The following is a 24,115-nucleotide window of genomic DNA, read 5'->3' on the forward strand; positions in this document are numbered from 1 at the left end:
GAGTTTGTTTAGAAGCAAACAGAGACTCATCTTTTCAGTGGTCTCCATCCTCTTGTGTGCTGCGCACCACTTTTCAGATGTGTGCGTTTACACTAGTCAGCATTTAAAGTGGATCAAAACCTTTCATCAAAGTTGTCCTATAACCAAAAAGTGTACCCGTTCTTGTCGTAAGATGTCTTTTTTTTTAATATGCACTTCAAATGTTGACTACTGTATGCTTATTCAAATCAACCATACTAACAGAGCAGTCGCACCAGAAGTTGTTTACGTTAATCCTTTTTGTCAAGTGCGAACACGCACATGGAATCATTTCTCTGTTCAATTTTTATGGGTTTCCCTAAACGTGATGCTAGCAGCAGATTACAAACTTTAGCCCTCAGCCCTTTCTGTCCCTGCCCAATGGAAAACCCTGTTAACGGAAACTCACACCAGCTTATGCTTACACTCGGCTACCCTCCACACGCTCTAAAAATATCTGTTAAATATTACAGCGCAAAGATTCCACACACGTAGTCCTGTTCATGCTTGCTCATTTAAAGAGGGAGAATTTGGGATAACAATAAAAGCAATCTATTAAGAGCAGATGAATATGGATGCTGCATTAAGGACAATTATATAAATATGCAGTTCTGTTTTCTTAAGCGTTGCTCTCCTCAGGCAAGGGTGGCATCACTGCAGTGATATTTTTCAAATATTCTGACATCGCACTAAGTCAAGGTTAAGCCTCACCTGTACATACAGGTCCTAATGATGATATCCCTCACTACCGAGTAGCACAGGGCTTGCTTAAGGGCACATTTACAGTGGCAGAAAAGTTTAAAAGATGGAAAAAGTCACATGTCTAGATAGTGGTTAAATCAGGGAATGGCATTTCCACTGCAGAACAGTTTAGGATTAAATTTGTCAGGATGGGACTGAACATTTGAAGCCGTTACAGAGAGTCTCACCCACTCTCATGTTCTTCTGTGGGCTGAGTAACTAAGCAACATCATAACCTCATCCCACCCCACCTTCCTGCACGATGCGCTCTTCTGCAGTGGAGCAACCCGTCCAGCAGGTGGCGCTGTTGAGTCACAGACTTGGGGGACTGCAGTAACGGGCACCAAGAAACACTGTCAATTGAATGAGTCATTCTGGGGCTGTAATGAGAGCTTTTGCTCCAAGCCTCTTGAGACGAGGACAGTGTTGCAGTCAATAATCCTCGTTAAAGGAGCTGATTGGTGACGTCATTTGTTGGCCCCTCAGAGCTCCTCATTAGTGATTTGAACTGCTGAATAATTCTAATGTCTAGGAGAGCCCTGGGAATAGCCCTTTCTGCAAGGTTGATTAAAGAAGAAAAAAGACAGCAAATTACCCGCTTAAAAAACGAAAAGGAGACTTCAGAGACATTTCTGCACTTGTAAACAAGGTTTTACTGATACTGCCGATAGTATAGATACAGCAAATGTAAAGCCACCATTTTACTCATACCTATGGACTTATGGAGTTCAAAATGGGCACCAGGTGGAATATAATAAATACTTGACCACAACATCTGTGCACAGGAACACTGCCCCCCAAAATCCATAGAAATGTTAATATTTCAGTACATTTAATTTCCCCATCAATTTACGATAGACATAAAACTTTTCAAAATGAAAACATTTAAAAATAAAACAAATTTCCTTTAACTTCCATATCAACTTAATAGGCAACTACTAGATTTATAAGATATTATATACAGGTTTCTAAACAAGAAACTCCAAAAGGCACAATCGTCTATACAACATGTACAAAAAGAAAAGTAAAACAAAAAACTGTCTGGTGCTGACAAAAAGTACAAAATAAAAATAATTGGTCATCATCATTTATGATTGCACATACAATATGACTGTCAGAAAGTGTGCTTTTTATAGAAAGCTTGCAGAGCTGCAAACCTCCTGAAGTGTTTCAGTTTTACAAAGTGACAAAGTTTTACAAAAAATTGGGAGAAAGAGGTGAAAAGAGAGAGAAATTCATAGGCAGAAAAGAAAGAGCTTTTATTGGGACTCTCAGGTAGCTATGACAAGTCTGTCCTCATCATCACTGGAGGCTTCATTGTAGTCATCAGTCACTGGTTGTCTAGAAACAGGTTGCCTTGGTTTCACTTCACAAGCATCACCTGCTGATCCCTTGTGTACAACATTGCAGCCTCTCTCATTTGAGGATGAGGGTGAGCAGGGCGAAGGTGGTTGAGGTGGTGTTTTTGATTTTTCCACCATGGCTGTAGTCTTCTCTGCACCCCCTCTGTCCCTAGATCCAGCACTAGGGTTGTTTAGAGAGACCTTCTTCACCTCCATGCATGGCTTTGCATTGACAGGAACATTTCCTGGATTGGCTGTTGGAGGACTGGCTGAGGGAAGAGGTGCTGGTGGTGATTCCACAACCTGTGCTGGTAAAGTTACAGATGCTACACCCTCAGGGCTTCGTGGCTTGTCCTGGGTTGCAGGGAGTGGGCTGAGAGCAGAAAGTGGGCTGAGGGATGGTATGAGGGCTGGTAAGGCAATGTTGAGGATTTGCAGACCAGGGATTTGTGCTGGGGAAGCAGTGCTGCACTGAGGGGCAGGGCTAGCTGCCAATACCTGCACGCCTAGGGTGGCATTTAATGGCAGACTATGTTGAGGCACCAACTGGGTGGAGTTGGCTAAACCCACAACACTCAAAGTCTCCAAACCCACAGGCTGCAGGGCAGTCTGATGAGCACCAAGTGTCTGAAGCCCTGCAACTTGGCCAAGGGGGAAACAAGGCAGTACACTGCTGACTGGCTCCTGGACTACCAGTGGCTGGGCTGGGGAACACTCTGACCTGGGCGAGGTGTTGGGTGCTGGGAGGGGGCTGCCAGTCTGCCTGTGGATCACGCTAAGTGCTGGGATGGTCAGCTGAACTGGTCCAGCCTGAATTGGTACAAATGTAGAGTAAGCAGCCAAACCGGCAGGAACAAGCTGGATGCCACCTACAGGTACCATGCTGTATGGGGAACGAGGAGGTTGTTGAGAGTGCAAGGGCAGGTGGCTGAAGAGATGAGTAGTGGCTCCTATTCTGGGCTCATGGAGCGGACCCGCGTTTGGAAAGTGTAAGGGTGCCTGAAGAGGGTCAGAAGAGGTCTGAGTACCACGGTCAACGTTGGCATTGCACTCACTTGCAGGCTGTGATATCGTACTTGACACTCCATCCTGTTAAAAACAATAGCAAAAACATAAATAAGTTTTTTTTAAACTGCAAACATGCAACATGAAAGTAGCTGTCAGTGACTATCATTTAAAATTCTATTCACCTTTATATGCACTCAAAGCAGTTTTGCTGATGTGCCAGGCATGCGAGACTCAAGACATGGGAATGCATATGAGGTTTGGTACTGGTATGGGGTGAGGTGCACATGTAGAGAGGAAGGGATGCACGACGGGAAAGACAATGACTGCGAGGATACGGGTCTCACCTGGCCGAGCTTGGCACCCTTGCCTGACACTGGGGGACTAGGGGGAACATCAAAGTCTGGGTAGTCGATAGACATCTGCCTGCATGGTGACACTGGGCTCATCATATGTACGGAGTCAGTATCAGAGGTGTGGGATTCTGAGGCAGGGGTCGGGTGGGATGTAAAAGAGGTCGGATTAGGGCCAGGGCTGGAGCAGGAGGCAGAAATTGACATCTGTCTGACCAAAGAAACTGGGCTTGTCATAGCCACAGACTCTGTGTCTGATGTCTGGGAGTCAGAAGATGGATGAGGCTGAAGTTGTAGAGCTGGGGATGGATTTGGGCTGATGGACATCTGAGCCAGTAGAGAGCTGGGTGCCATGTCAGCCTGGTTAGCAGAAAAATGCTGTGGGCTTGCAGAAACAGAAGGTGTTGCAGAAAGACCGGACTCTGCTTGGCTGTCTTCCTCATCTTCCTCCTCTCCCTCATTATCTTCATCATCTGGGCCATCAGAGTCATCCCCATCAGAGTCCTGTCTGTCAGCACTTCCTGCTCTTCCATGATCACCTTTAGGGACAAAAAAAAAAGAAGTGCAGAATGGGATTATGTATCCTAAACACAATATTTAAACTGAATATGCAAGTAGTATTTGTTTTATAACAGCTTTGACTTTCAGGGTTTCAGCATTTACATATACTCCATAGCATAATGAGGCATGATAGTTCTAGAAACACCCTTCTCATTATATAGGGAAGACATTAACACCTTGAACCACAAATGCAGTCTGCGCTTGACAGCTTGTGTGGAATCGTGTGAGAGAAAAACAAATATGCTCTCAATAACTGAGACCAGAGAAAGCTCACAGCTTCTCTCTCTCCCTCTTCCCTGCTAAAATTAGATGCTGCAATTTCCTCGCAGTAAACGCTGTGTATGCCGCCCACATGCACCAAGAGTTAACAAGGAAAAATACTGCATTTAGAATCTCTAATTAGACCATGGTATTGCCATAGATCATCACTTCAATAGAACATAGCCAGGGACTATCCACATATAACAGATGGTGCTATTATTAGAAACCTATTAATGGTAAGGTTTATTCTCTTGTTAAAAATAACATGTAAAATTGAAAAAACTAAAGAAAAAACAAACAAACAATAGTTTTTGCAGTCTGGACTTTGTGGTGAAGTATGGGTCCTTGTCAAATTATTGAATTTCTGTTAAGGAGTGATATTCCCAAAAATGCATAAAATAATCTACCTGAGTCTTCTGCGTCCTGGTCCTCAATAATACCCACAGCGACTCCCATTTCCATGCACTTCTTGCTGTGGGCTTTGGACTTCATGTGCTTGGTAAGGTTCCCTGTGTGGATAAAGGGAACAGAGAGGTCGCTCAGGTGGGAGGCTTATGCAGGGCATGGGAGTGGTTTACATAAGCATGACATGTTCCCAAGCACTAGCTCTATGTAATGGGTGAGTAACTGATAAAGAAGTTCTTAAAGGAACGTGGGCTGGTCTGACACTGTGTGCTGTTCTGCAGTGCAGCGTGGGAAGTTCAACTGTGATGAATCATACTGGCTTTTTAAAAAGAACAGGCACAGTCTTCAAAAAAAAGCAGGTAAGAAGAAACTCTTTATACAGAAATAATTTCCAACCATCCTTAAAGATTATCTAAATTACCTAACTGTTATGAAATCCTGACCGGTTTCATTTAGAAAATGAAACATTTTGGATTACAAACATGGTTAGATAAGTCTTTGGCCAGGTGTATGGGTACACTATTTATTATGGTTATGTTAATGTATTACAATTAAGTTCGATTTTAGTATCTTTTTATTCAGTTCATTATTTGTTACAGTCAAAAATAAGCTTTTAATATTTACTAATTAAGGAGCAAAACAAAATGTAAACATCACAGTTATTTAATCAATGTCTTTGAGACTGAACTTACCTTTAGTCTTAAAAGAGAAGTTGCAGTGCGTGCAGTGAAATGGACGGATATCTGAATGCGTACGGATGTGCTTCCGCAGCATGCTAGGTTTCTTGCAGCGAATTCCACATTCCTCACATATGTACTTTCCTCTTCCACGGCCCCTTACATACACGTACTCCTCATTCGATTTGTATCTGAAAATACAACAAATACATCAAAACACTATTCCTATTTAACATGTTAAAGATTGTTAATATAAATTCTAAGTTTTACAAACCCTCCATCAAAGATCTTCACTCGCTGGGGTTCAGATTTGGAAGTGTCTTTGTCTGACTCTTTCTGATTAACTGGTTGAGTATCTGGTTTTGTTTTTCCACTATTCTCAGTTGGCACAGATCTTTGCTGTATCAAAACCTGAAGCGATACAAGAAATGAGAAGAATGTGTTTATTGTGCATTTACCTGAGAGTCCATTGAAATTTGTAATGTTTAAAGTATTATGTTAAAACTAACTGCAAAAGCAGTATCAGTTGAATGATTATGTTCTTACTTTTGGCAAGATGTCCTTCAGCTTGCCAGAGTAGGTCAAGATGTCAGATTTCAAAGTAGTTGTTTTTGCTTGGGTGTAGTGTATTTTCTTGGATGTCTGTTTGGAATCAAACAAGGACATTACCACTTTGGTGGGAAGCCCCAATGGATTGGGATTGTTTGGGTTTACTACCCATGCAGAGTAGGCAGAGATCCTCTGGTCCATCTGCTGAACGTGGAGGGGTTTCCTTTTCATGAGAAAACACCAGGTGAATGTTGTAGCTGTTTTCAAACTGGGGAAAGATAGACGATGGCTGTCTCTAGTGTTGACCACAGACACTGAAGAAGCTAACTTGACTTGTCCCTGAAATGATGGAGGCCTCAAAGGAGATTTTGATGGAGACCAGCGCTGCTCCTCTGGTTTTTCTTGTGGCTTCAGAGTGGCATTCTCTGGAATGGGGTAGCTTTGAACTCCAGGTGAAGAACGTGCAGGAGGTGTTGTTGTAGGTGTTCTACTCTCCATCTCCTGTTCACTGACTTCAGTTGTTGTCACCTGAGGTATTTGTTTCTGAAAATTCTTTTCAGTGTCAGATGTCTCTGGCAATTGTTCTGGGGCATCAGTCTCAATTGGGCTATCCACTGGCTCTGTGGTACAGACCTGTCTAACCAGCATTAATTTTCTCTGTCTGGTAATTTCTGACATCTTTGAGTTCAAGTAGTTCAGAGATCTACCATCAGTAAGACATGCAGCTCCATGCTCATCTTTAGCTCGCTTCTGAGTCTTTTCCATAGCAATGTCTAGGCTATTAGCAGGTGAGAGCATACGCTTGCTTGAAGCAGTGGATTCTTGGGGGCATAAATTTGCAGATGCCAGTTTTTGCGTACAATGCAGTGAACCGAGGGAAATAATGCTTTGCTCTGTGGTTTGGTTTTGGTCAGTTGTTTTTATGTTGTTTTTTATCTGTACAGCAACAGAGCCAGGTCGCTTTTGAGCTTGAATTTCTGGTCCAATCTTTGAATCACTGTTCATAGCAGGTACAGTGGGGAAGCTGACCTTAGAAACTGCAGAAGCAGATGCTAGGGTGTGCTCGTGGGTGATAAGAATCTGTGGTACAGGTGCAGTTACTGGTGCTATATGGGACGCTGTATCAACTTGTGCACTAGAAGGCTGTACAGTCGAAGGCTTACTGATTACAGCCTGATAACTTGGTTGTGCAACATAGACATTTTGCATCCCATCATTTGAATGTGACCCTTTAATTTCATTAGCTATTGGTATTGTTATCACTGGCAATGGGATTTGTGTGCCATGCACACCTGCTAAAGAATATGTCTGGCCTGTTTTTAGTACTGGACAGTTCATTTGGTATTTAGGTACAAATATTTTATTTTTCTCAGCAGAGCTCTTTTTAATGTCTGTCTGACCACCTACCATATGGACAAGAGGTTGCACATGGCCTGCCACAACCCTTGAGGTCTGATGCCATGGGTGTGGAAGGCCATGAACTTGTGGTTGTTGAGTTTTGCTTCCAAGGTTAATGCTTTGGACCACTTGCTCATTTTTTGGTAGAGAGACCTCTCCAGAGTGCACAGCAAAGCACTGAACAAGAGCAGTTGTGTTCAGATTTACTGATCTAGGTTGGGACCCAGAGCATTCATTGGTGAAGGAGACTCTTTGAATGGGGGTAGTCTGTTTCACTGCCATTTGAGGCTCTGGTGCAATCTTCAAGGACATTTGACGTACCAGAGGCCCCCTTCTTCTTTCAATTAGAGGCACCTGGGTAGATGGAGGACACTGTGTAGTTTTTGGAAGGGCAGTCTGCCTTGGTGACAAAGGCCTGCTGGGTGACATGCTGCTGTAGTCAAAGGATTTGCTACGATAGTCGCAAGAAATTTCCACTGATGACTGAGTGCAGCTGATTTGTTCTGAGGTAGAACGTCTCATCATGCCTGGCACTCCAAGAGTGTTGTTTGCTACAGGAACCCCTTGAGTTTCTGGTAGCTTCCCAACACTATCAGCTCTTGATGGGCTGTCAGATCTTGGTGGATCATCTCTGTCAAAGGAGGCTGAAATACTTGAGCACCTTGACAAGCTACTGTCTCTACTGAGGCTACGAGAGAGACTTGACTCAAAGCTGGATTCACCTGAAGAGTGTTCCATTTGAGCAAGTCTTATGCGCTTTTTCTTTGGGGGGAGTTTTTCTGTTGGCAGTTTAGACAAGCTCTCACTCCTCTGAGGCCAGCTGAATGTCTCTGCAGGTTTCTCTGTTGATTCTACAGCTTGGGTTTCATGGTCTCTGTCTGGTTCCTCTGTTACTAATATTTCAGGGACTTGAATGTTGTTCTGGCGAACAAGCCGAGATTGCTGTACTGGAGGGACATCACTTACAATTGCAAAGGATTGCTTTTCATGAGTTTGGCTGGGGCATTTTGGTGTAGACATTCTGTCATGGTAACTTTGCGAAGAACTCACTGCAGTCTCTGTATGGCTTTTTACAGAACACTTTATTTCCTTTTCCACAAGATCAACCGGAGATGACCTGTCAATGGACTCAGATGTTTCAAAAGAATTTGGTCGGCTAAGGGAATTGGTATGTCGAATGACTGAAGTTCCACTTCCTTGTCTCTGGAGGTCTCCTCGTTCTTTACTTGGTGTGCTTATCTGAGCCTCTCGTATTGGAGATAGTCTTGACTCTTGCAATTCTCCAGCCCTTCCAATGATTTGTATTTGTCCTAAAATAGCAGAGTTACTTAAAGATTGGGTATGGTGAGAATTAGTTCGCCCCATCGTACCTGTAGAAGACTGGCAGGAGTCAAAACTTCTTGAACATGGGGGAGTGGTCTCAGTTGGAGATTGGTCATCATCATCTCCAACACTTTTAATTTTCCTTCTTTTTCTTAGGAGTAGTGGTTGCTCTACATTGCCAGTAATTACTGCATTTCTGTTTAAAAGAGGCTGCTGAATTCCACGTCCAAAAACGTCATGTTCAGTCTCTCTAGCATGCATAGGCTTGTTTTTTGGGCCATGCAGTTCCGAACAATAAAACTTCTTGTGATTTTCAAAATTTTCCAATTTCCTGTAACGGTTACGGCAAGTCTCACATTCATACATTGTCCCTTTGTTTTGCTGGGGTTTTCGATTTTTTTCTGTTGCATGCTCAAAAGACTTACTTCGCAGCTCATGTGTAATACTTGGTCCGTGATGACTCTCATCCATGGAATGAACTTGAATAAGGACATGGCCATCATTTGTGGACAAATCCTCAACTGCTATCTGCCTCACTAGTGTGCGAGGATGTACAGCAGGGTTGGGAGTAGAGGGAGCAGAAGAGAATACATCGTCATTTAGTGAGCTGATCTTGTCATCAAACGACTGACAGATCCTTAGTTGGTGTGGCTGAGGTGTTACATTGGGGAATAGAGCCGACTGACCAGGTGTGGTAGGCATGGAATTACTTCTTGTTATTGGTAAACATTCCATGGCTGGATACTGAGATGGTACAGAAAGGAGAAATACTTGCTTGGATTTGTCTGTTGGAGTGAAAGGAGATTTTGGTATGTCCGAGTTAGAACTAGATCTTCTTACTGGTGGTTTGAGATCAAACTGAAAAGAGTCTTTAAATATGTATGATTTGGGGGAATCAATGCTACCTCTTCGAGAAAGGGAAGTCCGTCTAGGTTTGACACTGTCTAGTTGTTTGTCATCCACAACAGCCTCATTGTCTGAGATCAGTTTTGATATGCGCTCCTCGAGGGATAGAGCTTTGGTTTCCAATGGAGGACGCATTTGTCCTGAAGGAACTCGAGGCTTCTCAATGGGTGCTACATGCATGACAGCCGCCACAACTGGGCAAGGAGGAATGTGTGGGGTTTTTGTACTGTCAGTTTCTACTGGTGGGGTTATCTTAACAAAAGGACTTGGGGACTCATTGCTTGATCTGCACTCTCAGAACGTGAAAAGTAGCCAGAGTCAGTGCTCCCAAGACTCCGAGGACTAAGGAGGCACTTGACTTGTGCCTGTTGAGAGTAATCAGTTGCTTGTTGCCTTTGTAGCTGGGCATGGCTGCCTCCTAGTGGTGATTTACAATGCTGATCTTCATCCTCACTAACTGAATCTTGTGGAGGACTCGTGCAATCCACTTCTTTTAGTGAAGATAGAACCGTTACATTTGACCTTAGATTTGTTGGTTGGAAATCCCTTTGCCTCTGGGCTGTGGCTTGTTCAGGTGCTGAATCTGTAACTCGAGGGCTGTCTGCACGCAGAGGTGAAACATTTACAGGGTGTACTACCACTTTAGGGAGAGCGGCAGCGACCTTTGGCTCACATCCTCTCTGAGTAGCTAATGGTTTAAGATTTTCAAACACCAGTGAATGCTCAGATTCTGCTTGGCTTCCTTGTACCATGCTGGCACTCTGCAAACTGCTCTCAGATAATGCTGTTAAGCTGCTTTGTGAAGAATCCGCATCCAAGTCAGCTGCACTACCGTCTTCATCACTGTCCCCACTTTCATCAACATCTGAATGTGTGGCCAGGCCTTTGTCAGACTCTTGGGAAAGGGAACCACTTCCAGAGTCTTTCACCAGGCCAAGTTTGATAGCATGCGCATGAGACTTCTTATGCTTGTATAAGTTGCTTTTGGTCTTAAATGAAAAGCCACATGTCACACAGGGATAAGGTCTCTCTCCTGTGTGGGAACGTATGTGTTTTAGAAGCACACTTGGCTTGGCACAAGCTCTTTTACAATATTCACAGACGTATTTCCCTTGCTTTTTTGGTTTTTGATCTTTTGCATCAGATACCTGACTTGCACCAAAGTTGACTACCGTTGTCATTTGAACAGGGTTGTAACCTGGTGTAACGGGGACTTGAATTGAGTTGGGTACCGTGGCTGACAAAGACTGGCATGTTTGAACAACAGGGGGCTGGCTCTGTGGGAAACCACCTGATCCTGATGGAACAGGTGCATGCATCAGGGTAAGTGAAGGACCAACACTGTAGCTTTTCTGGACTCCTGGTTTCTCTTGCTGACGATTTCCAGACATGTACGGCTGTGTTGTGTGTTGACCTGTAGATCCCACACTGCTGTAGAACTGTTTGGCTGCATTGAATGGTTGCATAAAGGAGTTTTGTGACTGGATGTTGAAATTAACAGCAGGCATAGCTACGGCATAGTCTGAATAAGTGACAGGAATGGAAGCAGATTTTCCAAGATGTCCTATTGGACTGCTGTTCTTCCTTTCTGTATATGTGAAATCAATGAAATCTGGCTCCATAGCCTTGAGCAGTACCTCAAGGGGAGCACTTGTGTGAGAGGGAGATGTACTTTTGTTGCTGCTGTTGCCACACCAGCTATCTGTCTGCACAAGCTCTTCAACACAATGTTCTGCTGCAGCACCTTTGTGGCTGAGAGCCTGTGGCTCTGAGGTCGATATCTCCTCGTGCTCCACCTTTACTGTCCTAGATGCAGATGCCTCCTCCGGTTCATCTTCAGCATCTTGGGGTTTAGGCGATCCATGTGATGAACTGCTAGAAAAAGAGGAGGGTGTGGCTTCTTTGGATGAAGATGAGATGTTTGAAGAAATGGATTTCTTGGTCTGGGATTGTTTTTTAACAGGAGATTTAGGTATTTTCTTTAACTGGTTTTGCACCACAACTTTTTTCCTCTTCAGTCCTTTGATGCCTTCAGAGTTTCTGCCAGTACTTTCATTTGTATCTGTAAGAAGGGGGAAAAAGAAAAATTGCAATGAGCATTCTAAACTATTTTCAGTAGTTACAATTTTTCAGATAACTGGAAAATGAATCAAACATTCAATAAAATAACCTTTGACCAACCATAAGCATCGGAAAAAGGAGGGAAATATGTGCTTTAAAAATGTATCTAGAAATAAAATGTAATTTAAAAACAGTTTTAACAATTTGATAATAATTTAATAATTAAGAAACAAACAAACAAAATAAAAAAACAAAAACAATCCCACACACTACCATATTTTGCAACTATATCAATGATTGATTACACCATTTTGGCCGCATGATCGTCATCGTCAGGTATCATGTTGTTGTTTTTTTGAGGGTTTTTTTCCCCAAAAAAAAGACCGCAAAATAAACCATGAAGGTGATGTTACGAATGTTTAATTAAAAAAAAAAAAAACTATCCTTTGACATTTTTGTAAAATATTGCAGTGTGAAGGATTTTTTTTTATGTTGACTTTTTTGGTGTTTCTTTTTCTCTATGAACCCATCTATCACCATCAGTTGTGCGGAAGATTATTTGTTAAAGCTAAAAATGATTTGGAACATTTAAACTTAATTACTTCTTCAAATTTCCAAAATTTAGAAAACATATAATTTCTAGAATAACATCTTGCAACATATTTTGAAGGAATTAAGCCAAATATTTTTGTAATTATATGTTCTATCTAGATATAGTATTGTTTAATCTGTCTAAAACAAATTATTTCAGGCACAAAAAACAAACTTTAATAGCTAGAATCTAAACCTAAATCTAGTGTGCACACCTACATAAAATTCACAATCAAATGTAGTCAGCATTTATGTAATCTTTCAACGCACAAACTACCCTTGCATCTTCCTGCAAATCTTCAAAACAAACACCCATGTCTGTTATTTTCGGCTTTAATTTACTCCCCCTTTAGCAGAATACCTTTCATCATGCAAAAATTTGTAAGGCAAAACAACAACTGTACTTTGCACAATATCAAAACATCAACAAACTCTGCATTCAACATCATAAACCAGCCAAAAATCAGAACATACCTAAGCAACGAGTATTGACGAAACGATGTGCGGACAAAGCACTTCCATTTAAAAGAACCCAATCCACGTCTTAGCAAACCCAGTCCAGTATAAGCTGCAGCAGTGCCTCTGACAGCTAGCACATAGATGAGACTGTTTTGGAATCTAGAAGATCTCCTGAGCTGCTACTGAGGCCCACGCATCATTATGTACAAAACCCACTCTCTGTTTCTCAACCCTCTGTCACCATCCCTCTCTCTCTCTCCAAACCCTCCCTAACTCACTCTCCTATATCTCATTCAGCACTGCAATTGCGTTAGTTAGGATGAGCCTTACCTTGGTCTATTCTTCTACTGGGGAAGACAGAATTTTGTCCATTGGAAGACAAAAACACTGCTTCTACCCTTGGTGTTTATGTGGACGAATAAACTTGGGTGAATGAATTAAATCTGTCCGTAGGCTCAGCATGGTCTGACTTGAGCACCTAAGTCAACATCTGGCAGAAAACAAATCACTCTTAATTTGGAAAAAAGGAACCCTGCCGCAGAGCGTGCACAACTGAAACTTGTTCACAATTACGCACCGATGGGCAGAGTTTACCGCACTTGCTGTGTTTGGACTCCCTGTGGTCTTAAAGTTAGACTGAAGGCTCTTTGTGTGGCTGATGCCAAATAGTTACAAAACACATAACCAAGCCTGAACATCTGTGGCAATCCTGCACTTATTAGGGTTTCCCTTCTTTACTTTGCTTGGCACGGTTGGTGGAGAGAAGTGGTTAGTGTTGTAACAACAAAGTCATCATTTCCTGGATGTTCTAGGAATTCCCCAGAAGTTCAAAAAAGCTTGGTCGGATTTCACCAAGACCTCCGATTTGACTTACTTGGGTTGTAAATTCAACACTGTGTTCATCTGACAATGTTTTTAGAAAGAGGCGCTAATTAACTGGCTTTAACAGATTCAGGATCAACACCGAGGTAACATCATTGCATGTATTTTGAGAAGGGGGGTTATTTATTCTTCAACCAGTTGCATTCTGATGTAACCCTTCCAAAAATAGGGGCTGGATAAACTGAACATGCAAACAGAGCCTTTACCACAGTAAATGAATAGGGTCTTATTATGGTAACATGGATTCAGTTCATTCACATTACACAAGGAGCTTCAAAAGATTCCATCTCAGTCGCATTGGGCCGTTCTCTCATATAAACACGCAACAGTGCGCTCACTTTTTCTCTATGCTTTTACATAATCTTAGAATGCTTTCCCATTCCAATGTATTATGCAACGTCTATGCTGTTTTTCCATGTACGATGGTGAAACATGTTTTTTTTTTAAATGGATTCGCAGTGTATTTGTTTTTTTGGCTAAAATTGTGTCACTTTTGACAATATGTTAAATAAGTTCTGGCGTTCCCAATTTGTGTCAGCTCAAAACAGACCATTATTTATAATATCTAATTTGCCACACATTTTTTTTTGTGTGTGTGCCTTTATATGCAAATAAGCGACAGTTCCCTGTTCCCTTACCGAAGAGACAGTCAGGGATCAACAAAGGTGGAGAAAGAATAAATGACAGAAATTGTCAGCAGAGATGTCCGATCTTATATATTTGAATACCTGACTATTCATTCATTCATTTTCTTTTCGGTTTAGTCCCTTTATTAATCTGGGGTCGCCACAGCAGAATGAACCGCCAACTTATCCAGCACATGTTTTATGCAGCGGATGACCTTCCAGCTGCAACGCATAACTAGGAAACATCCATACACACTCATTCGCACACATACACTATGGACAATTTAGCCTACCCAATTCACCTACAGCCCATGTTTTTGGACTTGTGGGGGAAACCGGAGCACCCGGAGGAAACCCACACGAACACGGAGAGAACATGCAAACTCCACACAAAAATGCCAACTGACCCAGGTGAGGCTCGAACCAGCGACCTTCTTGCTGTGAGGTGATTGTGCTAACCACTGCGCCACCGTGCTGCCCCCCTGACAGTATTATTCATAATAAATGTGTTTTATTATGAATTATGCAGACGGTGAGGATGTTCAAACTAACCGCAAAGAATTTGTGCAAGAGCAATACTTGAGTAAATTTGTTTTATATTAAACATCTATTAAATATTCAACTTTAGTGTCATAGCGAAATAATGGAAGTTCATGCTGTATCTCATATTGATCATATAGCATTATTTTAAGCATCAGAGATGTAAAACAGTGATCAACATTTGCCAACAAAGGCAAGTTACAATAGCAAGTGTGCCAAATGTGCAAAACACCCAAATATGCATGATATGTATATACACTCACCACCCACTTTATTAGGTACACCTGTCCAACTGTTCGTTAAAGCAATTTTCTAATCAGCCAATCACATGGCAGCAACTCAATGCACTTAGGCATGTAGACATGGTCAAGACGATCTGCTGCAATTCAAACTGAGCATCAGAATGGGGAAGAAAGGTGATTTAAGTGAATTTGAACGTGACATGGTTGTTGGTGTCACACAGGCTGATCTGAGTATTTCAGAAACTGCTGATCTACTGGGATTTTCACGCACAACCATCTCTAGGGTTTACAGAGAATGCTCTGAAAAAGAGAAAATATCCAGTGAGGGTCAGTTCTGTGTGCGCAAATGCCTTGTTGATGCCAGAGGTCAGAGGAGAATGGCCAGACTGGTTCCACCTGATAGAAAGGCAACAGTAACTCAAATAAGCACTCATTATAACCGCGGTCTGCAGAAGAGCATCTCCGAACGCACAACACGTCCAGGATTAAGGCAGTTCTGAAGTCAAAGGGGGGTAGAACCCATCAATTTATTATTAAAGTTGGATTTATCCATAACTACATATAGTGACAAAAAAGTTGTGAGGCACTTTTGGGGTTCAAACTAATTGTGGGTTAATGTGATAACTGAATTCATGCTTTCTCACTTTGTAAAGAAATTTGGGCATCTTCATGCAAATTTTCCACATAACAACACGTATATGTGAAGGACAATTCAATCGAGTGTCTTTAGCATCTCTATATCAGCCTTCTCTATTAAACTGATATTATTATGAACTTTGAGATGAAACAAACAAAAAGCTACATACATTAGCATGCTAAAGAAAAAGTAAAACACGAAAATGCATGTGACCCCTTTAAAGGTGCATGTGACCCCTGACGTGCTTTGAAATGTGCAGTTTTAATTCGATCTTTGACATAATCTCAACTTAAGCATTTTTAAAAAACAGCCAATAGGGTTTGGTCTTCATCACAGCTCTGCCAGTGAGAGTCGGTGAGATCAAGAGCATCACATGAAAAGCAAATAAGAAGCTTCTTGAAGGGGTCGAGGGGTATGTCAGACATTAGACAGCATTTGATTGGTCAGAAGATTTGTCAAGAAACTGAAGTATGAAGTGACGTGAAAAAAATCGTTGATCCATTTAGGCGTAAATGGCAAACTGCAGGCTTTACATGTTTATATCAGCTCTATATCTTCTAAACATGAAATTTTGTAGCACACTAGCTTAAAGACATCCATAAAACTAACATACTGATACTAACATCTTAAAAAATACAAAACGTTACTTTGGACCTTTAATCCAGAGACATGTTAACTGGTATTGTGTAAAGTATGGCAGGTTCATTAACAGAGCTCATTTCCACCTTTGAGAAGCTGAATGGAGGCATGTCTGAAAAACTGTTCTGGAATTTGCCCTGTAATTGAACACAAATTCTTTTGCCTTGAAAAACGTGACTGACGTAATGAACAGAGTAATTCAGTTGCTGCACAAAAACACCCAGCGACTCCCCCATTTAAAGCCACAGACACATTTGTACATCTCTGAGAGGCAGAGAAAAGGCTTAGGTACTGGATGTTCTGCTATTGAAGAGGGGGAGGAGAGGAAAGCTTCCTGTGGATGTTGCAATTTGAACAGTCACAGAAATGAGGTGTTATATGATTAAGCATACCTTTGTGTGCACCTTTGGGGTCTTTGAACTCTTTCTGCGCCTCTTCTATTTTATCTGCAATAGAAAAGAAACATATTTTAGCCACATGACAATGCAATTTTGGATACTGCAGTACTACTAAGCATAGATTTTAAATTCAGAATAGCACTTTAAAATAGGGATTACAATTTTATAACATATACACAATAACAAGAATACAACTTTGAGGAATGTATTGTAAAATAGTAGAGATATTGGTGACCATACTGACTAATATTCTGATTTTTTTCTAATTTAAAATTATATTGGAGGTGGATATTTGAATACCGTATCTAAATCAGTAGAATGTAATGTATAATACAGCAGTCATCATATTATACTTCATATGTACAGCTATAGAAAAATAATTAACTGACAAAATTAGCTTTTATGCAATTTCTATATTTATTATGTAAGAGTATGTTTAAAATGATTTATTATTTTATTCTGTTAAAGGTAATAACATTTCTGTTAAATTTCAAATTAAATTACTGTCATCAATTTTTTTTAAAACAGAAAATTAAATTGGTTAGAATAATGTTAGTTATACAACCAACTACTGATTTCTCAACTTCTCTTAATTAAACTGTTATTGGTAATAAATATAAAAATTAGTGCTGGGCAAAGATTAATTACATCCAAAATAAAAGTTTGATTTGACATAACGTGTGTGTATTAAACATATGTATTATGTTTGCCTCTCTGCCTCTCTGGCTATACCACTAACTTCTTTACACACTTTACACACCTGAAACTTGTCTATAGCACTTGTTCACTGCTGCTCTTATAGTTGCGTAAATTGCTTCCTTGTCCTCATTTGAAAGTTGCTTTGGATAAAAGCGTCTGCTAAATGACTAAATGTAAATGATTGAGAAATGTATATAAAGTGTGCAGTGGGAGGGGTTTCACGGCCTTATAAAAAAAATAAAGCAAATTACTTCACGGACTTCACCTAATGCGGGTTATTTTTAGAACGACACTCCCACGAATAACATATAAGAACCACTGTATTTTGTTGCATTGATATTTAAATGTATATATCATTTACAGTTGGAGTCAGAATTATCAGCCCCCCGTTTATTTTTTCCCCCAATTTCTGTTTAAGGGAGAGAAGATTTATTCAACACATTTCTAAACATAATAGTTTTAATAACTCATTTCTAATAACTGATTTATTTTATCTTTGTCATGATGACAGTAAATAATATTTGACTAGATACTTTTTAAGACACTTCTATACAGCTTAAAGTGACATTTAAAGGCTTAACTAGGTTAAATAAGCAGGACAGGGTAATTAGGCAAGTTATTGTATAATGATGGTTTGTTCTGTAGACAATCAAAACAAATATAGCTTAAGGGGACTAATAATATTGACCTTAAATGGTTTTAAAAAATTAAAAACTGCTTTTATTCTAGCTGAAATAAAACAAATAAGACTTTCTCTAGAAGAATAAATATTATCAGACATACTGTGAAAATTTCCTTGCTCTGTTAAACATAATTTGGGAAACATTTAAAAAAGGAAAAAAAAACAAAGGGGGTTTAATAATTGTGATTTCAACTGTATATACAGACATTTCTAAATATAAACAAACGTTTTCTCAAAAATATGCATGCATTTGTGTATTTATACACACCCAAATATACATAGTACACACACACACATTGTCAAAACAAACTTTTATTTTGAGATGCGTTAATGGTAATTATACTTCTTTATTTTTTACATTTGGAAGAAATGTCATCATCTGTCATTTACAGAATCAAAAACGTTTTACTCAAATATTAATCATAAATCTAATATGAGAGAACTGACAATTTTCAAATGGAATCTTAATTCGTTCCTTAATTGTAATATATAAAATTTAATATATTAAATTAGCCTGTGCGAATCTCACAGCTACGGCAGACATTTCATATTTCATGACATCTGCTTTGTGTGCGGGAGGGACATTCCTCTATAGAAAATATGCCAATATTAAAATGCAATTACTGATTATTACATAAGAGCAGCCAGTAGAGTGTGTGTTTGTGATATGCATGCAGGCACATGTGCTGCAAGATTTGAGTGTGGAATCAGAAGCAATCATCTCCTTTCACTACCTTAAGTCTCTCACAAACGCGGCTTTCAGAAATACAAAAAAGCAGAAGACATCGGTGTGGTCTGTTTCAACCACAAAACCCCATTACGAAGCATGAGCAAACAACGCTTCACTGTGCTGCAGTTTCAGAAAGAATGCTCTCTCGCTGTTTGGAAAAATGTGGCGGCCACTGAGAGACAGTGTTTGGGGAATGACTGTGTTTTGTGCATGCAGAACAGGGCGGATCTGCGAAGGGGAGCCCAGTGACCGAGGTCGCACTGTGTGTTATGTTATGTCATGATGAGTGAGCTGAAGGCACACCCTTCATTAACTCTCTCTCTTTCTCTCTGCAAACTCAATCTCTTATATAACCCAATGTATTTATATACAACCCAATCTTAGCTAATCTTTCCCATCAACCCACATCCAACATCTCACACCACACAAGAGCTGCTGAAAACAAACGGATTTTTGTCCAGGAGATGCACAGCATGGGAAACTTCACTCAAAAAGGAACATTCAGTCATCATTTATGTTTACAGGTTCAAAACCTTTATGCGTTTCTCAAAAAACAGGATTCTTACACATTTTGCAAAGTCAAATTCAATTATGTTTACATACAGTGGAGGAAATAAGTATTGAACATGTCACAATTTTTCTCAGAAAACTTATTTCTAAAGGTGCTGTTGACTTGAAATTTTCACCAGATGTTGATAGAAACCAAAGAAATCCATATATGCAAAGAAAACTAAACGAATTAGTTCACAAATTAAGTTCTGTGTAAAATGACGCAGGGAAAAAGTATTGAACACATGAAGAAAGGGAGGTGTAGTTCGGCAGTGAAAGCCCAGACAGCAGCTGAAATCTCTCAGCAGTTCTTTAGCAACCCTCTGTCCTTCCTCAGTGTAATTGAATATCAGCTGATTCAGTCCAATATCTACATTAGCAAGAGGATGAAGATGAAGCCAGGGTGGACATTTTAGCAAGACAATGATCTAAAACACAGCCCAGGAAACTCTAATGGTTTTAGCAAACGAAAATAAATCTCAGCCAATCACCTGAACTAGAAAATACAAAATAAAGATCAGATTTAATAAACAGGATCCACAGAAACATAAAGATATTTACACTAATAAATAAATCACCCCTGAGTACATGTGACTTCATTCTCCATATGAGAGGTGTCTTTAAGCTGCCATGACCAAAAAAAGCCTCTAATGTAAAGTATTAAATACATTTCAGTAGTTTAGCACTTTCTCTTTGTATCGTTCCATTGTTAATACACAGAACAAATTTTCCAGCTTTGTTTTGTTTTAATGTTTGTATTTTTGGGTTTTTTTTACCAAAACCAGGTTCAATTCCATGTCAACAGCTTGTTTAGAAATATTACTCCAGTATAAAAACATGAAATGTTCAACACTTATTTCCCCCACTGTACTTCTTACTACATTATACCGGCTCAGGATTATACGCCACTGTGAGTAGCGGTCGGCCATGTTTGTGGACAAATGCGGGAGCACACAATGTAAACCAATCGAAATCACAACAGAAAAAGCCAACCGTTTTATAGTAATATCTTTTGAAAAACATCGCACAAACTCTCAAAATTAAATGGACAAACATGTAGATGCTGAAAATATGCTTAGTTTCTTGAATCAATCGTGCTTTTTAAACAATTTAATAAATTAGTGAAACGTTTATTCAGAAATATTATTGGCTTTTCTACAAGATTTGTTTTTCACCAATGTTTTCTACACAAAAAATGGTTCTGCCGCTTGTTTAAACTACTTATTTCAATTGAGCTAAAACAACACAGTTCTTAAGGTTTTTTTTAGAGACAACTTAATTGTTTTATGTTCAATCAACTTAAAATTGTAAAACCATCGAGTTAACTTAATCGATTTGTGTTGTGACGAGATGAAGGGATTGTGTGGAACCTGGCATTTTTACGCTGTAGAAACACTTCCTTAAATTACAACACTAGCATTTTCATTTAGCAACAGTTACAAAACAGCCATGGATTTCAGTATACGTTGCAAAATCCTCCACTGGAGAATCTGCCTTTGTTTTAAAAACCTCCTAGAAAAACAGAATCAGTAACCATAACAGTTTGAACAAAAACAACAGTAAATTAGAATAATCAGTGTGTCCGTGAGAGCCTAATTTTGCTCCATATCTCCTTATGGCTCATCAAAACTCTACGAACGGAAAATTATCTCAGTCAAACTGTAGATCACACCACATCACATCAGTGTTCACTCGTTCTCTTCCCACTAAACCAACACAAACAGATCAGCATGGCCAGTCATAATACCATCACTTTCTGCACCATCATCCTGGGGATTTCTAGCTGCAGAGTCACCAAAAACATTTATAGGCTTGAACCACTTGGTTTAACCACAACCGCAGATTTACAGCTTTTCCCATCAATCACTTGGAGCAATCAATGGAGCATATGGACGGTAGTAATGTTACTTTATGAAACCACAAATCCACCCAAACCCTGTTCCAGGATGGGATCATTTTCCAAATTCGATCTCCATTTCATATTTCAAGAGAACTTATTGTATGTAAGGGATTCAAAGTGTGGATTACCTACTTTGATAAACGCATATTAAAGTTGTTGTCATGTTAATTTTGGAGATTTTTTGCAGTGGTCTGAAATTAAACTGAGTGTGATAGTTTTCCTGCATGACGCTGTTGTCATGATAACCAGTCAGTGTATGATGTTTGCCGTAAATGGGCGACATTCAACGAGTGTTTGGATAGGTGAGGATGGTCAGTTTTAAAGGGCATCTATTTTACCTCTTTTACAAACCGTAAGATAAACCTTTGGTGTCTCCAGAATGTGTCTGTAAAGTTTCAGCTCAAAGTACTCATTGGATTATTTATTATATCCTCCAGAATCTGCCCATTTTGGTATCTTGAGAACAGTGTAGCTGTTTTTGTAGCCTGTGGCTTTAAATGCTAATGAGCTGCTTCTCCCCGCCCACCGTTCCCATGTGTGTGTCTGCTTCTCCTCCGTTACGTTAGATAAACAGCAGTCAGTGATAGAGACAGACTCGGATGAAGCTGAAATACAGCTCATTAGTCAAAAATACCAAGTAAGTTTATTTGATGTATGTGTGGTGGAGTTTATTCAAGCCTTTCTGAAACGATGAGTCTCACACAAATGCTATTTGCAGTACACACATGCGCGCATTTACTGACACCATGCGGCTGTGGTGATTATAGAGATTAAGAATTAGATAGCGATTTTACTGTCTTTATTACAAACATGCTCTGTTTTAAAAACGTTTTAAACTTGTAAAACGTATAAAAACCACAGAGAGTTGAAACATGTTTTAATCCCTTAGCAAAAACATTTTCTGTGGATGTGTATACATGTTATTATAGAATCATGGCGCCTGTCAAGCAATTCCTACGTCACGTTGCGGTGGGCCTCAAAATCACTGGGATTTGGGTCCTATTTTAACATCAGGAAATTAAAAAAAAAAAAAGACTTGCTGTGTTTATATCACTCTATAAAAGGGGTCACCAATCTCGTTCCTGGAGGTCCAGTGCCCTGCAGGGTTCCAACTTGCCTCAACACACCTACCTGGGTGTTTCAAGTATGCCTAGTAAGACCTTGATTAGCTCGTTCAGGTGTGTTTGATTAGGGTTGGAGCTAAAATCTGCATGACACCGGCCCTCCAGGAACAAGTTTGGTGATCCCTGCTCTATACCTACACACAGTTCTGTCCAAACAGCTTACGAAAAAGTTTATCTTTATCATAGGTGCCCTTTAACTAAAACAAGTTTTCAAAGATGATCGGAAAAAGACGTATCCTCAAAAAAACTATTTTATGCTGCTTCTTCAAACTACTTATTAAAAATAAGCTGAAACGACACAATTATTATGATTTTTTGGGGACAACGTAATAGTTTTATGCTCAATCCACTTAAAATTGTTAACTTAAGCGTTTTGTGCTGGGAGAACATGAATGAAATGTGTGGACGGTGTCTGCTGTAATTTTGGTTCAAACCAGCAATAACTGATGTAATGAGATTAGAGTTATGAAGAGTGGAAACTTTAAATGGCGGCCTATGAAACAACAGTGCCATCTTTCACATTAGCCTGCTTTGCTTTTTTCAACCGTTACTTTTGGTAGTTTTCTGTCATAGGAATGGCTGACACTTCGATTCTCTCTAGTCATTTCATTTGCTAATAATGTCTTTTTGAAAAGGAAGCTAATTGTTTTAATGGTTGATTCATGTATGTTCAGGTTTATTAAAATCGAGTTGTGTTATAACCACTAATTTCCAGACCACTGACATCTGATTAATATTCAGATATGGACTCTTGAATTGAGACTTTGAGAAGCCCTGTTATATAGAAGAACCTAAAGCTTGTAAATCACAATCAACAGAAAGTGGCTGCAGGTGCCGTTTCCTTAAATGTGGAATGAGCAAATGCAAAGTGACCTCAAACACAAGAGCATTGTTCAACAGAGCCACTTTCTTTGCATACGCTAGGGAAATCATTAGCAAAGATAATCAACCGCTACAGGAGATCAACACCGCGTCCGAACAGTTTCCAACGAGAAGTCATTTATCAGTCCACTGCAGCATAACACAGCAAAAATCACAGACAATTAGACCACTCAAGCTAAGTGGAGTGAGATTTTGAACCAATGGGATCTTACTGTGGGCGGAGCTACTCAACAGCAAACTTAAATCAAAACCAATTGTGTAACTGTTTCTTGTTATTACTTAAAGTCACAGATGGTTAGAGTAAGCCAGATTTACATTAAACAGAAACTCGTCTCATGCCTGTTGATGTAGAAATCATAACTGTAAAAACTGTGCCTTGAAGCTCATCACTCCTACAGGGACATCTTTTAACTTGATCTACTAACTTGTAGTTTGGCTGTCCTGATTCTTGTAGTCCAGATATAAAAAAAATACATCTATATTTTTAGTCTGGGTCCATTGTTTTAGTTCCTGGTCTATCATTGACATTTTTAAGAACAAACCATAATGGACATATCAAAACCCCCCAAATGCTGCATCTGTAATGGGAAACATATATATATCAGGATGATATATTAATTACACAAGACATAAATAGACATGAATTCAGTCTCTTTTAAGATCGCATCTTGTGATATGATGTCCTTAGGATGTCTTTGGTAAGTGTTGCGTTCACATTTCTGTTAAACCGCACAAGAGTTTATTTTAAAAATGGACAGAGATCTTTTCACCAACTGATGTCCACTTGTTTGGTGCACTTATTCAAATGAATCGTGCTAACAGAGAAATTACACCACAGTTTGCTTTAATCAAATCAATCCTGTCAAATGTAAACGGTCTCAAAATTGCAGAGTAGTTTAAATCCCTTAAAGCGATAGTTCACCCAAAAATGTAA

At 39.8% G+C, this 24,115-nt stretch overlaps 1 protein-coding gene across 1 annotated transcript in view; it reads right to left on the reverse strand.

Moving 5' to 3' along the window:
- Positions 1-1,386: 1,386 nt before the first annotated feature.
- hivep1 (HIVEP zinc finger 1) overlaps positions 1,387-24,115 on the reverse strand; it is a 108,567-nt gene continuing 85,838 nt past the window's right edge. Inside the window, 8 exon segments of the mRNA XM_056480382.1 lie at positions 1,387-3,191; positions 3,455-3,999; positions 4,690-4,791; positions 5,380-5,555; positions 5,639-5,775; positions 5,911-9,812; positions 9,815-11,602; positions 16,610-16,663. Coding sequence (XP_056336357.1) covers positions 2,031-3,191; positions 3,455-3,999; positions 4,690-4,791; positions 5,380-5,555; positions 5,639-5,775; positions 5,911-9,812; positions 9,815-11,602; positions 16,610-16,663 — 7,865 coding nt within the window. The 3' untranslated portion in view covers positions 1,387-2,030.

The sequence above is a fragment of the Danio aesculapii genome, chromosome 19, assembly GCF_903798145.1.
Source record: "Danio aesculapii chromosome 19, fDanAes4.1, whole genome shotgun sequence".
Lineage (NCBI taxonomy): Eukaryota > Metazoa > Chordata > Actinopteri > Cypriniformes > Danionidae > Danio > Danio aesculapii.